Source organism: Drosophila hydei, unplaced genomic scaffold (assembly GCF_003285905.1).
Source record: "Drosophila hydei strain 15085-1641.00,03,60 unplaced genomic scaffold, DhydRS2 tig00008145-arrow-arrow-pilon, whole genome shotgun sequence".
NCBI lineage: Eukaryota > Metazoa > Arthropoda > Insecta > Diptera > Drosophilidae > Drosophila > Drosophila hydei.
This window is the reverse complement of record NW_022045850.1, coordinates 290052-303286: the sequence shown is the minus strand read 5'-3', so window position 1 is coordinate 303286 and position 13235 is coordinate 290052. Positions and strand designations below refer to the sequence as shown.

The 13235-nt window shown below is 33.5% G+C and overlaps 3 protein-coding genes and 1 long non-coding RNA gene across 8 annotated transcripts; 3 read left to right on the top strand and 1 right to left on the bottom strand.

Moving 5' to 3' along the window:
* The first annotated feature begins 165 nt into the window (after positions 1–165).
* On the top strand, positions 166–5343 carry LOC111597743 (osmotic avoidance abnormal protein 3). Of its 2 annotated transcripts, XM_023312603.2 has the most exons (8): positions 166–194; positions 267–475; positions 2341–2565; positions 2922–3545; positions 3837–4630; positions 4683–4893; positions 4947–5070; positions 5128–5343. In XM_023312603.2, the coding sequence occupies exons 2-8, from the start codon at positions 404–406 to the stop codon at positions 5268–5270; spliced, it is 2193 nt and encodes a 730-aa protein (XP_023168371.2). In that variant the 5' UTR covers positions 166–194; positions 267–403; the 3' UTR covers positions 5271–5343. The 2 variants fall into 2 exon arrangements, with proteins under 2 accessions (XP_023168371.2, XP_023168363.2); XM_023312595.2 differs by having other exon boundaries at positions 180–475.
* A 380-nt stretch (positions 5344–5723) lies between these two features.
* On the bottom strand, positions 5724–8317 carry LOC111597757 (polycomb protein PHO). Of its 3 annotated transcripts, XM_023312623.2 has the most exons (7): positions 8126–8314; positions 7716–7930; positions 7338–7473; positions 6599–7260; positions 6152–6530; positions 5969–6088; positions 5724–5913 (listed from the first exon to the last, which is right to left on the bottom strand). In XM_023312623.2, the coding sequence occupies exons 2-7, from the start codon at positions 7816–7818 to the stop codon at positions 5763–5765; spliced, it is 1551 nt and encodes a 516-aa protein (XP_023168391.1). In that variant the 5' UTR covers positions 7819–7930; positions 8126–8314; the 3' UTR covers positions 5724–5762. The 3 variants fall into 3 exon arrangements, with proteins under 3 accessions (XP_023168391.1, XP_023168383.1, XP_030081714.1); XM_023312615.2 differs by lacking the exon at positions 8126–8314 and having other exon boundaries at positions 7716–7972; XM_030225854.1 differs by lacking the exon at positions 5724–5913 and having other exon boundaries at positions 5965–6088; positions 8126–8317.
* A 542-nt stretch (positions 8318–8859) lies between these two features.
* LOC111597707 (40S ribosomal protein S3a) lies at positions 8860–9914 on the top strand. Its single transcript, XM_023312548.1, has 2 exons — positions 8860–9228; positions 9323–9914. Exons 1-2 carry the CDS (start codon positions 8888–8890, stop codon positions 9786–9788), a joined length of 807 nt encoding a protein of 268 aa, XP_023168316.1. The 5' UTR covers positions 8860–8887; the 3' UTR covers positions 9789–9914.
* Positions 9915–10282: 368 nt separating this feature from the next.
* LOC115483720 lies at positions 10283–12916 on the top strand. 2 transcript variants are annotated; one of them, XR_003944581.1, is made up of 11 exons: positions 10283–10442; positions 10629–10687; positions 10881–10923; positions 11126–11181; positions 11405–11447; positions 11650–11705; positions 11929–11971; positions 12174–12229; positions 12453–12495; positions 12608–12620; positions 12902–12916. It is a non-coding gene; the product is annotated as an uncharacterized LOC115483720 (long non-coding RNA). The 2 variants fall into 2 exon arrangements; XR_003944580.1 differs by lacking the exon at positions 12902–12916 and adding an exon at positions 12843–12857 and having other exon boundaries at positions 12608–12647.
* The last annotated feature ends 319 nt before the right edge of the window (positions 12917–13235 follow it).

Here is a 13235-nt window from a genome sequence, read left to right as displayed (position 1 = left end):
CCGCAGAAGTTTGAGTAAATAACTCTTATCGGTATCGGTATCGGTATCGGTATTATCGGTATGGAATATCGTCTATTTCATTAACAGCAAAAAAAATATTTTGAAATATTTAGATATATATATAATTATATACATATAAATATATAAATACATTATATATATATATATATATATGTGTGTGTGTTTGAGAATTGGTAAGGTCCATCGAATGAGGCAATAGTGTTAAACACGAGGTCGACGGACTAACGAATATGCTCTCTTCTCAGTGTGTGTACGGGTATCAAATTATTGGTTCAAGTTCAAAGTATTGCAATCAATAGCCCGTTAGTTTCGACCGGTCACTACACACTGGCAAAACAAAAGTCGAGTCGCACAATTAAAACGGGAAAAACAACAAAAGGGAATGGGCGAAAACGTAAAAGTGATTGTGCGCTGCCGGCCGATGAATCAAAAGGAAATTTGCAGCAAGTCTGAAGTACGTTACTAAAAACCTCGGAAATGTTACATTCATTCACATATTAATAATTTAAAAAAACTATTAATATTATTAACCTTTCACAAAAGCTGTACACTAAGCTGTATTTTTTGTTTGCAAGCAATTAGTACTACTATTCTACATATGTATATTTATCTATATATATATAATCTATATACATATATAGACTGACTAGCAAAACTGTAACACATGTTCAATGTTCTCACTTCAACGGTCTGTATTATCTTTTCTACTTTATGCATGATTATGATCATAGTCTTGTTTTGTAAATGAAATATTTGGCTCTTTTATCTATAAATTTAAAGACATTTGATTAGCGATAAGAGAAATACAATAGCAAAGAGTAAACAAAGTCAAATGTTACAGTTTTGCACTGGAAATATTTTTAAACAAATATTTTTATTAAATATTTTTTAATAACGGGTCCACAGCCCTTTTGATTTTTTGAGGCTGTTTATTCATGTTTATTCCATTTCAGGCGGAATCGAGTACCAAACGTCCTTCGTTCCGCACTGTATTTGCCGATTGGACTGTGGGATTTCTAGTCCAATACCACGATCGTCCGTCTGACTCAAAACGATTCATTTTAGTTTCGTCTGACCAAATAACCTTGAAATAATTTTTTTTGCATTTTTTAAGCCTTTTATTTGTAACTTACGGCATCCCAATTAGCTAGAGCCCAATTTTCATGCATTATTGCAAAGTTTCTACGCAAACTAATGTGCCTTTTAGCTAGAAAAGGGTTTTTTTTCCTTCCTTGGCCTTAAACCCAATCTGCCGAGACTACGACGGACTGTCCACTCACTGGCATTTAAATTTAACACAGCCGCTTTTATTGGCGTAAAGCCGCGATTGCTTGTAACTAAGTTAGCCAAGTGGCGCGTGTCATGTTCGCTTAAAAGTCGCGGTCGCCTCCTTTATTGATTTTAATGTTTTCTGAACTGTTTTTTTAACGCTGCACAGTCATGTGGCTAACACCAATCGCCCCTATCACTAATTCGATTATTTCCTTTTTCTTTTCATCAGCCATCATAATTATTTTGCAAATAGACTTAAAATGATCAAGGCCTAGCGATTTAAACGAAAACAAATAAGCTTTAATGGTAACAAAGCCTTGAAACAAAAGGAAATAGGTTTTGCTCTGCGAGTGCAAAACTGTAACATTTGACTTTTTTTACTCTTTGCCATTGTATTTCTCTTATCGCTAATCAAATGTCTTCAAATTTATAAGTAAAAACCCAAATATTTCACTAACAAAACAAGACTATGATCATAATCATGCATAAAGTAGAAAATATAATAGTGAGAACACTGAACATGTATTACAGTTTTGCTCGTCAGTGTATATATCCATTATGCATTCCTTGTTGGTAAATTGTCAATATGACTAAGCTAAGTTAGAAGGACTTCCGGAAAGAGTTGTGAAATAAGTATATTGACTAGTAACAATATTCGTCATGCAGTCCATCTGACAAAGTGAACGTAAAGTCAAACACAGCTGAAATTCGACCTGTGAGATCCTCAATCTACAAGCTATAAAGAATTTGGAAATACAACTGGACCATTTGATAATGTGAGACTTAAGCTCTGTTATAGAAGGTCCTTTCATAGAAAGTTGTATATGTTACTCAGCATTAACTAAATTATTAACAAATAGTGATTAATAGCTCTAAGGGGATAGTAAGAAAGAGTTCTAAGTTTGAAGTACTAAACACCGAACTAACAGAAACCTTTACCCAAACCAATATACTCTTTACATAAACATATTATGTTGTATGGATGTGTATATATGTATATGTATATATGTATGTATATTCGTAAATAACAAAAACGTATTTCTGCAGACAATTTTAGAGATTGGAGACTACACTGTCTCCGTGATAAATCCCTTGGTTCGCAGTGCACCAAAGAAAGTATTTCGATTCGACAGCGTCTATGAAGGTCTCTCAAATAACGACACAATTTACAATGATATGTGCTACTCGTTGGTAGAGAGTACTCTAGAGGGCTACAATGGAACCATCTTTGCCTATGGTCAGACTGGATGTGGTAAAACACACACAATGCAGGTAAGTTTACATACATATATTTATGATGGAATGTCTTCAAATCGTCTGGGATGTTTTTAATGTAATTACTCCTATATAAGCTTGCATATCAAGTTTCATGGATCGTTAAATCTTTGTATAAGTATATTTCTCTCTCCCTCTCCCGACTGTATGTAGAGCCCCAGTGGAAGGATTGAAACACAATCTCAACACAATGATGCTTGTGAAACGCCATGAGAATGGTTGCAATGCCCAATCTCTATATAGAAAAGTGCAGGGTAGTCCCGAATAGAGCACATCCCATTACTAAGAAAGGGAGGGTAAATCCTACTACAGAACACTTATTTGAGATCTTTTCTGCTTTTATAATTGATCAGGGTGAAGGATATTCTGGAGCTGCTGAGAGCAACGGCATCATACAGAGATGCTTTGACCATATATTTGAAACAATCTCAATAGCAACGAGCGTTAGGTATTTGGCTTTAGTGAGCTATTTGGAAATTTATAACGAGAATATACGAGATCTGTTGAGTGCGAATGAATCAATTGGGATTAGGAATCATGCGCTAAAGGATGTACCAGGCGTGGGTGTTACGGTTCCAACGCTAACCAGTCAAGCTGTTATGAATGCAACTGATTGTTATAATTGGTTGAATATCGGCAACAAAAATCGAATTACGGCAGCCACATTAATGAACGAGAAGAGCTCACGATCCCATACAATATTCACCATAAGTCTGGAACAAATTCAGGAATCTTCGCCAGCAGGCGATCCACCAGCGACACCAGTCCTTGGAGGAATACGACGTGGTAAATTGAATCTTGTCGATTTGGCTGGATCCGAAAGACAGTGTAAAACTGGAGCATTTGGCGAACGGTTGAAGGAGGCAACAAAGATCAATTTATCGCTATCAGCATTGGGAAATGTCATATCAGCTTTAGTCGATGGTAAAACAAAGCATGTTCCCTACAGAGACTCCAAGCTGACGCGTCTACTACAGGTGCGTGTAACAGTTTTTATGACAAATACTTGGATTCGGTACCACTAGAAAAAAATCAGAGAGCAGAGAACTTGTGTACATCAACTTTTTCGTTTTCGAATTCTTTTCGTTGTTATTAAATTTTTTACATTTGCTATACACAGTTAAGTTTTGCTTTCGATTCGAAACATTCCGAGCTCGCAAAAATGTGTTCAAAAATACTTGTGACCATCCGCTATATTCTTCAAGCTTTTTAAAGATCTGTAGTAAAAAGTTGAATTTTGTTGAACACTGTAATCCATTTTGTTTCAGAACTCCTTGGGAGGCAATACAAAAACGCTTATGATTGCATGCATATCACCAGCTGATAGCAACTACGATGAGACGTTGTCCACGCTAAGGTATGCATGTCGGGCCAAGAACATATCGAATGCGCCTCGAATAAATGAGGATCCAAAGGATGCACAATTGAGAAAATATCAAGAGGAAATCTTTAATTTGAAGCGAATGCTTGACGAAAGCCATCAGCATGAAAGTGTTATACTACATAAATTTGTTGAAGACAATAACAAGCAAAAAGAACTGTGGCTGGAAGAAGCTAAAGTCAAGATGCGCCAGCAGATGCTCGACGAGATGAAGGATGGAATACCAGTTTCAAAAACTGAACAATCGGATAATACAATCAGCGAAGACTTTCAATTGCATGCACGCAAACGAATTGATCTAATCAAACAGACTTTGATCGGCGGCGAAAGAGTCGACGATTTGCAGTTGCGGGAACGCCATCGAATGCGTAAATTGGAGGCCAAAAGGCATTTGAGTGCCATTGCCCATGCTTTGAGCCGTGTGGAGACTGAGGATCGAGATCTGCTGCAAGGGCACTATGCTAACATTCAGCAGGAGATCAATATGAAAAACGAGCGTATCAAGAAGTGTACGCAAAAGATCAAAATGCTCGAGCGTGAAGTTGCTGATCTAAATTCAGAATTTCAGTTGGATCGTGAGGATTACTTAGACGAAATTCGGCATCTAGGTCGAAATTTGAAATTCTATCAGCTTCTTTTATACAAAGCACAACCAGTTCTACGAAAAAATGGACGAAACTGGTAAGAAACAGGGCTTTTAAGATTTACTGGGCTTCACTGTTCTTATCTTTAGGAATCCAGAACATATATTGGAAAACTCTCTTTGGAATGATGATCTTAAGACCTGGAAGTTGCCCAATGAGATTGAAAACAATTTGAAATTACCACCAGCCAATCTTAGATCAGCATATCATAGGAGAAACTTCTTTGAAAGCAAGGACTCGAATTCCCAATTGGAAGAAGACCACAATAGAGTAGATTATACAGAATCTGAAGATAGTGCAGTAAGTACATATATAATCATCTCAATACTTTGCAATAATATATATAATTCTAGCTTATTAGCGAAGAATCGCCCGAAACGTATAAGGTGAACATACTAAAAAATTATTTTCGACCCAATCGTAAAAATAATGACCAATGGTTACAAAGAACCAAAAGCTCCCAGGCGCATGTCCATGGTGAATATAAAATAAAAAATATATTATAATATTATGAGTATAATCAATTTCTTCTAGACTTCAAACTACGTCGAAACACTCCATTGCCAATCAATGATCTACAGTCGTCATATCTTCAGAAAAATCGCCAATTAAGACTAGATATTAGCCTAAGGGACAATCCAAAAAAGATATCTGAAGAACTAAATAAATCAAGCTGAAATAAAAATTTGCACTTTATACGAGTTAGATGATTACACACACAAAATATTTTAAAAAAATTAAGAAAATATAGGAAGTATAAGTTAAGTGTAATGTGTATATTATATATATATTATCTGGACAGTTTGATAGCTTTACATAAGTTAACGTTTTCAAACTAAATTTGATTCTTTCTTCTGGCTAAATGTTAGCATATTTTTCGATTCATGTAATAGTAATTTTTAAGTGTTTACCTATACTTTATTCATTTCTGTTTTTTTTTTTTTTAATTTAAACACAGTTTAATATGCGTTCCATTTAATGACACTCTTCTTGTGAAAATAAATGTTTCTTATTAAATAACTTAGGTACGTAGCTACATATTTATATACTATGTTCTTGTTATGCTTTAAAAAAATAATATATATATATATATATATATATATAGACCTTACGAATATAAGCATATACAAGATTTTGAGTTTTATGTTTAAAATATACACACTAATATTTTAGTCGGCATACATTACAAATGGGGTATGGGTTTCTGACATAGTTGTATCACGCAATTCCACTTTTATTAAATTTGTAGAACTTTCCCCACTGGGGCTTAGTGGTTCGTTGCTGGGGCAAATGTTTTGACGCGGATTGGCTGTATTTCTCCTGAAATAATATTAATTATATAGATATTGCACTTAAAGAGATTTTCCTTACTTACTTGGCTTTTGCATGTGTTAAAATATGTGATTTTAAATTTGTAGACTGAGCAAACTTTTTATTGCATGCATCGAACGGGCACACAAAAGGTCTATCTCCAGTATGAATTCTCACATGCGTCCTGGTATAATAAATAATATAAGTTTTAAATATATGTATATATAAATGTTAAGGTAACACCAACCTTAAATTAAAATCTAATGAAAAACGTTTGCCGCAACCTTCAAATGTACATTGAAATGGTTTTTCGCCCGTGTGCACTAATTGATGCCTCTTCAATTTGGAGCTTTCCACAAATGCCTTGCCACATTCAGCGCACACATGAACGCGTGGGCCGTGTGTATGCAAATGCTTACGCATTGCGGACGAATCGCGAAAGTATTTATGACAGCCCTTATGTGGACAGGCAATCTTTTTATCATTGCCAAATTGTGAAAAGTCTGCGGTATCCGCTAACTCAGCTAATTCTGTTGCTAACGGTAGCGCGGCGGCTGCTGTTCCTGTTTCTGTTCCTACTGCTGCTGCTGCTGCCACTGCTCCTACTGCTCCTACTGCACCTGATGCTGCCATATAAATAAAGGAAATGAAACATTTTTAAAAGTGAAAAGATCATTTACTGAATGAGTCATACCAAAAGTTACTGATGGTGCTGTATTAGTTACAACGTTATTTATCTCACAATCATCGTTTGACATTAATGATTGATTCTTTATGGCTAATAACGTTTCATCATTGATTAGGCGACATCCCTGCGATATGGCTACATACGATGATATTTGTGTGTCACAATTTAGATTTCTTTTCGAATTAATATTACATTTATCGGCTTCTGCTGGTGTTTCTGCTGTTGTCCCATTCATTGGCACAATTAATTGAGGCTGTAGTTGTAGAAATTGCTCTTGCTGCTGTTGAAAAAACAATTGTTGCTGTTTTTGTAATACTGATTCATTCTTTTTCGTCTGTTCGGAATTCAGCGCATTGTCATTGCCATGTAGATAGTCAATCTCATCAGCATTTTGATCCGAACACGAATACTCATCATCCGATGTACCAGATGCCCACATAGTTACACTGAATTCACCCTCCATTGTCTTAATTTGAACTAATTTTTGTTCCCATCGCCGCGACTTGCCACTTCCCGACATCAGTGCCATATTTTTTCTGTCCATCATCAATTCTGGTTCAGCATTTGTTCGATCTTGCCTTAATTGTTGCATACAATTAACCAAATCTTGTGAAACACTTTCTTTAAAATCCTTTGTTATTGCCGACTCCATATTTGGTTTTCCTTCCCTGTGCAAAATGATTAATGAACGAAATTATATTAAAAATTCGAAAATTGCCAACGATTTTAGAAAATTTTCACTTACATTTTCGCTGGCGTCTTCAATAACGATTTCCCATCAAAATGTAAGCTATTATTTTGCAAATCCGTTGGCCCAAAGGAATCATGCTGTGAAACAAGTACCAAATCGCTGCTATGTCCAATGTCTTCTGTACCTAAAACTAAAATAAACATAAGCATTTATTATAAATTACCATACATCTATCTGCAAACAGGAAAATACGAATTATTTTGTATTTAAATATTTATTTATGTATTTAATTTTTTTATTTTTTTTTTATTTTCAGGAACAAATATTATTTAGCATTTAGAAAAAAAGTAAGGCAAAAATCATAATAGAGGACCTTTGTGGTAAACTCAATAGATTGTTTAAACTTAAACAAGCAGTGCCCAATTTACTTACCATTACTGAGATTTTGTACATTTAAAGTGGATTTAGGTAATTCATCGTCATCATTTTGAACTAATATACCATAATGTTCGTAGGCAAAGTTATTTGGATCCATGTTAATGTTTTATTTTCAATTGTTGTACATTGCGCGATTTGCGAAAAATGATTGTATATGTATGTTGTTATGTTGTGGAACAGCGGAATTGCTGTTGCTCATTAGGCGAGAGCTGGATTGCAAACAAACAATATATGTGAATTCCTCTTGTTAATCAATAAATTTGTTTTACATTTCAATTGTTCTCACACATATATATATATATATATGCATATATATATATGATAAACTAAGTATATTTTGAGATCAGGAATCACACTTAGGTCCATCCGAAAGCAATATGAACGAAACAACGAATCAAACCCACTGTCACCAAGCCGTATCCATAATTATCGTTTCTACTAATGTGTTTACGGGTTACTATTAAAAATATATATTTCAAGCTAGCACTAAATATAATCATAGATTTGTATAAAATTGTTTATGAAATAAACAGTTAGAAACTTTTCATTGCAAAATTAATTTAAAAAGGAACTAAGCAGAACAAAAATGGATGCGATGAATAACTGAGATCGTGTGCCCAGCTATACAAATTATAAAATACCAAATTTTAATACAAACAAACCATCTATACACTGTATGTATATCAAGCAGTGACAAGTGAAATGAATGGGAATGAAAAATATATCGGTTGTTGACATTCAATAAAGTTAATAATTAAAATAATATTTAACATGACTGTATTAAATTAAATTATTATTCGTTTAGATATTTTAATTTTTAAATATTTAAATTTTATTTTCGACATAATTTAAGTTAGCTATGATATTGTAATTATATCCATGTAATATTTGTTCAAAGTTTCGAATTTCTGGATTTCTCAAGCGATTAATAATGTTACTTTGTTTATATAAATATTAAGTAATAAATGTTATGAACGCCAAAAATAAATGTTCATTAAATAAAGCATTAAAAAAATTTATTTTCAATTCCACTTCAGCCCATGCAAATCGTTCCGTGTAAGGCAACCCTTTGGCATTTTTACGCAATTTAACAACCCTATTCATTATTTCCTTCTTTTGACAGTTGACTCAACGTGATTCGACCTTTTCCGGTTTAGACGTTTACCATGGCGGTCGGCAAAAATAAGGGTCTCTCAAAAGGCGGTAAAAAAGGTGGCAAAAAGAAGGTAGTCGATCCGTTTTCGCGCAAAGATTGGTACGATGTCAAAGCACCAAACATGTTTCAAACCAGGCAGATTGGCAAAACCCTCGTGAATCGCACGCAGGGCCAACGCATTGCCTCTGACTACCTTAAAGGTCGTGTTTTTGAAGTTTCGCTTGCGGACTTGCAAAAAGATATTGATCCAGAGCGTTCATTCCGTAAATTTCGTCTGATCGCCGAAGATGTACAGGATCGCAATGTGCTTTGCAATTTCCATGGCATGGACTTGACAACGGACAAGTACAGGTATGACACATGAATATATATATGCATACAAATATATAAATGCGTGAGCGTATGTATGAGCATCATTTACATTTTTTAATTAATAACCATTTAGATCAATGGTAAAAAAATGGCAAACTCTCATCGAGGCCATTGTGGAAGCAAAGACCGTTGACGGATATTTGCTGCGTGTCTTCTGCATTGGATTCACGTTCAAGGATCAGCAATCACAGCGTAAGACATGCTATGCCCAGCAATCGCAGGTGCGTAAGATTCGTGCCCGTATGACCGACATCATCACGAATGAAGTGAGCGGCGCTGATCTGAAGCAGCTTGTGAACAAACTGGCTTTGGATTCCATTGCTAAGGATATTGAGAAAAGCTGCCAGCGTATCTACCCATTGCATGATGTCTACATTCGCAAGGTGAAGGTACTCAAGAAGCCACGTTTCGACATCTCCAAACTTTTGGAGCTTCATGGCGATGGTGGTGGCAAAACAACCGAAGCTGTTGTTTCTGCTGAGGGTGCCGTCATTGATCGCCCCGAGGGCTATGAGCCACCTGTACAGGAGGCTGTTTAAAAATAATAAATTTGAGTTGTAGGCAATTGGATAGTGGATGGATTCTGTGAACGAATAACAATAATGGACATCCAGAGACCACTCTGTCTTACAATACAAAATAATAAATATTAAAACGTAAAAGTTCGCCTTCTACTCTTGTTGCTTTGCTTGGGATCATTCGGTTGGGGGTGCCTTATTATTTTTATCTTTTCAGGAATTGTGCCCACTTCTACTACTGCCTATAAATGGTGAGTAATATATTATATATTTTGTATTTATTTTCTCAAATGATGCATTTTATTTTTCGTCTCTGACAAATATTTTCGATGAACATTTTCAAACTGATATTACAAAACAAAACTTCTTCTGAATATTTACTATAAAGTATTAACTATATTTATTATGCATTTTCAGCTATATCAATAAATTAGATTGGGAGTGGAAATTTAATTTGAATGCGGTAAGTTAGTACTAAAAAATTAGATAAGTATATTTTTACATATTGATGAAATAGTTAATTATTTGCTACTCTTGAAAATTTATAATTGATGAATTTTGTCACCTTTTAACTGAATTGTTTGTAGTTTGATTAAAAATATCCTCAACTATTTAAAAGTTTTTATAGCTTTCTCCTAATTCTTCTATTTCAGATATCATGCAAAGTTGTACGTGGTAAGTTAAATTAATTAGCTGTAAATTACATTTTGATTTCTGTCGTGATGACTATTTTATTATTTGCTACTCTTGAAGAGCTGTGATGAAAATTTACACCTTGTAACTGAATATTGTTGAATATTCAACTGTTGCACAGAAAATCTAAAGTTTTGAAATTAATTCTTGTTTCCCATTCATTTCCAGTCACCCGATGCCAAAATGTGGATCACCCTGAGTCCGTCTATTAGATATTTAATATTAAGGTTAGTTAGAATTACCATAACATAGTTACAAATAAATTGCACCATGACGACAATGAAGTCTCGGGTTCCCCATTATTTGCATTATTAATGCAAGAGTATTTCAATGAAAAGTATATTTATGATAGAAGACATGCCAAATAATATTATATTAATTATATATTAATCATACTTACATATGTCGTCTTTAATGCAGGTAAAAGATGCTTTATCAGTGGCCAGAAAGGAATTTCCACAAGGTGTGCATATATTAAATTGTTTAATTTTAAGAATTATGATTCGACTATGATGACAAACTTACCCAGCTCGCTTCGATATGCCATGAAGAGAACTGTTCCAAAACCAACGCAAAATAATTAAAAACTGATTTTAGTTATTATTATTATTAAAGTTCTAGCATTTAGATGAGTCCTTATATAATAATTTTATTTGTTTTTACAGCGAATCTCAATGTGATCTATGAAGAGTGAAGGATTCCGGACACTCCCATGCTTCAGGTGCGTCACGAAAAATCTAGCTTTGATAAGATCTGTTCTCAAAAGAGACGATATAATGTTAATTATTATCAGATATGATGATTTATCTACGGATTCCCCATCATTTGCACTATAAATGAAAATGTAATTTACTGAAAGATATATATGATAGAAGACATGCCAAATAATAACATTATATTAATTATATAAATCATCATACTTAAATATGTTGTCTTTAATGCAGGTAAAAGATGCTTTATCAGTGGCCAGAAAGGAATTTCCACAAGGTGTGCATATATTAAATTGTTTAATTTTAAGAATTATGATTCGACTATGATGACAAACTTACCCAGCTCGCTTCGATATGCCATGAAGAGAACTGTTCCAAAACCAACGCAAAATAATTAAAAACTGATTTTAGTTATTATTATTATTAAAGTTCTAGCATTTAGATGAGTCCTTATATAATAATTTTATTTGTTTTTACAGCGAATCTCAATGTGATCTATGAAGAGTGAAGGATTCCGGACACTCCCATGCTTCAGGTGCGTCACGAAAAATCTAGCTTTGATAAGATCTGTTCTCAAAAGAGACGATATAATGTTAATTATTATCAGATATGATGATTTATCTACGGATTCCCCATCATTTGCACTATAAATGAAAATGTAATTTACTGAAAGATATATATGATAGAAGACATGCCAAATAATAACATTATATTAATTATATAAATCATCATACTTAAATATGTTGTCTTTAATGCAGGTAAAAGATGCTTTATCAGTGGCCAGAAAGGAATTTCCACAAGGTGTGCATATATTAAATTGTTTAATTTTAAGAATTATGATTCGACTATGATGACAAACTTACCCAGCTCGCTTCGATATGCCATGAAGAGAACTGTTCCAAAACCAACGCAAAATAATTAAAAACTGATTTTAGTTATTATTATTATTAAAGTTCTAGCATTTAGATGAATCCTTATATAATAATTTTATTTGTTTTTACAGCGAATCTCAATGTGATCTATGAAGAGTGAAGGATTCCGGACACTCCCATGCTTCAGGTGCGTCACGAAAAATCTAGCTTTGATAAGATCTGTTCTCAAAAGAGACGATATAATGTTAATTATTATCAGATATGATGATTTATCTACGGATTCCCCATCATTTGCACTATAAATGAAAATGTAATTTACTGAAAGATATATATGATAGAAGACATGCCAAATAATAACATTATATTAATTATATAAATCATCATACTTAAATATGTTGTCTTTAATGCAGGTAAAAGATGCTTTATCAGTGGCCAGAAAGGAATTTCCACAAGGTGTGCATATATTAAATTGTTTAATTTTAAGAATTATGATTCGACTATGATGACAAACTTACCCAGCTCGCTTCGATATGCCATGAAGAATCTCTTTTTTTTCTCTTTGTAGTGTGAAGGCAAATGTAAGAGCTCCAAAAGTTGGAAATTAAGTAAGTTGGAAAAATTTATGTATGTATTATATATTGTACGGACGAACTTATGATGAACATTTATTTAAATTTGAATATATTCCATGTAAACGGTTTATTTTAAGATAGTAGAACTGATCAGTCCATGCAATATATGGAATATGTATATATATAAATTTAAATAAAATATGTTACTTTTATTTTTTATATTTCTAGAAATTCCGTCATATATAATATACCTGGAATAATTGTTATCTATATATTTGTATTATTAGAAGACCACTTTATGTCCGGATTGGATTTGTCTGAGATGCTATTTAAAATAATACGTTAAAATAAATAATTAAGATATAGTTTTGAAAAAAAAAATAAACTATGTTTGAAATAAATGGTGTCTTGATAATTTGCATTTTATTAAATTGAAAAATTAGTGATAAGTTCCAAAAAATCTAAATAACATCGATCAATTGTGGTTACACAATTTTCGAAATATCGATACCATCAATATCAGCCGATAATTTCGGGTTGAACGGTCGGTAGGTCAATTGAAAAACGGTGTCGGTATTAATACTATACTTTGTAGTGCCAAAAAAAATCGATTAGCTCGTA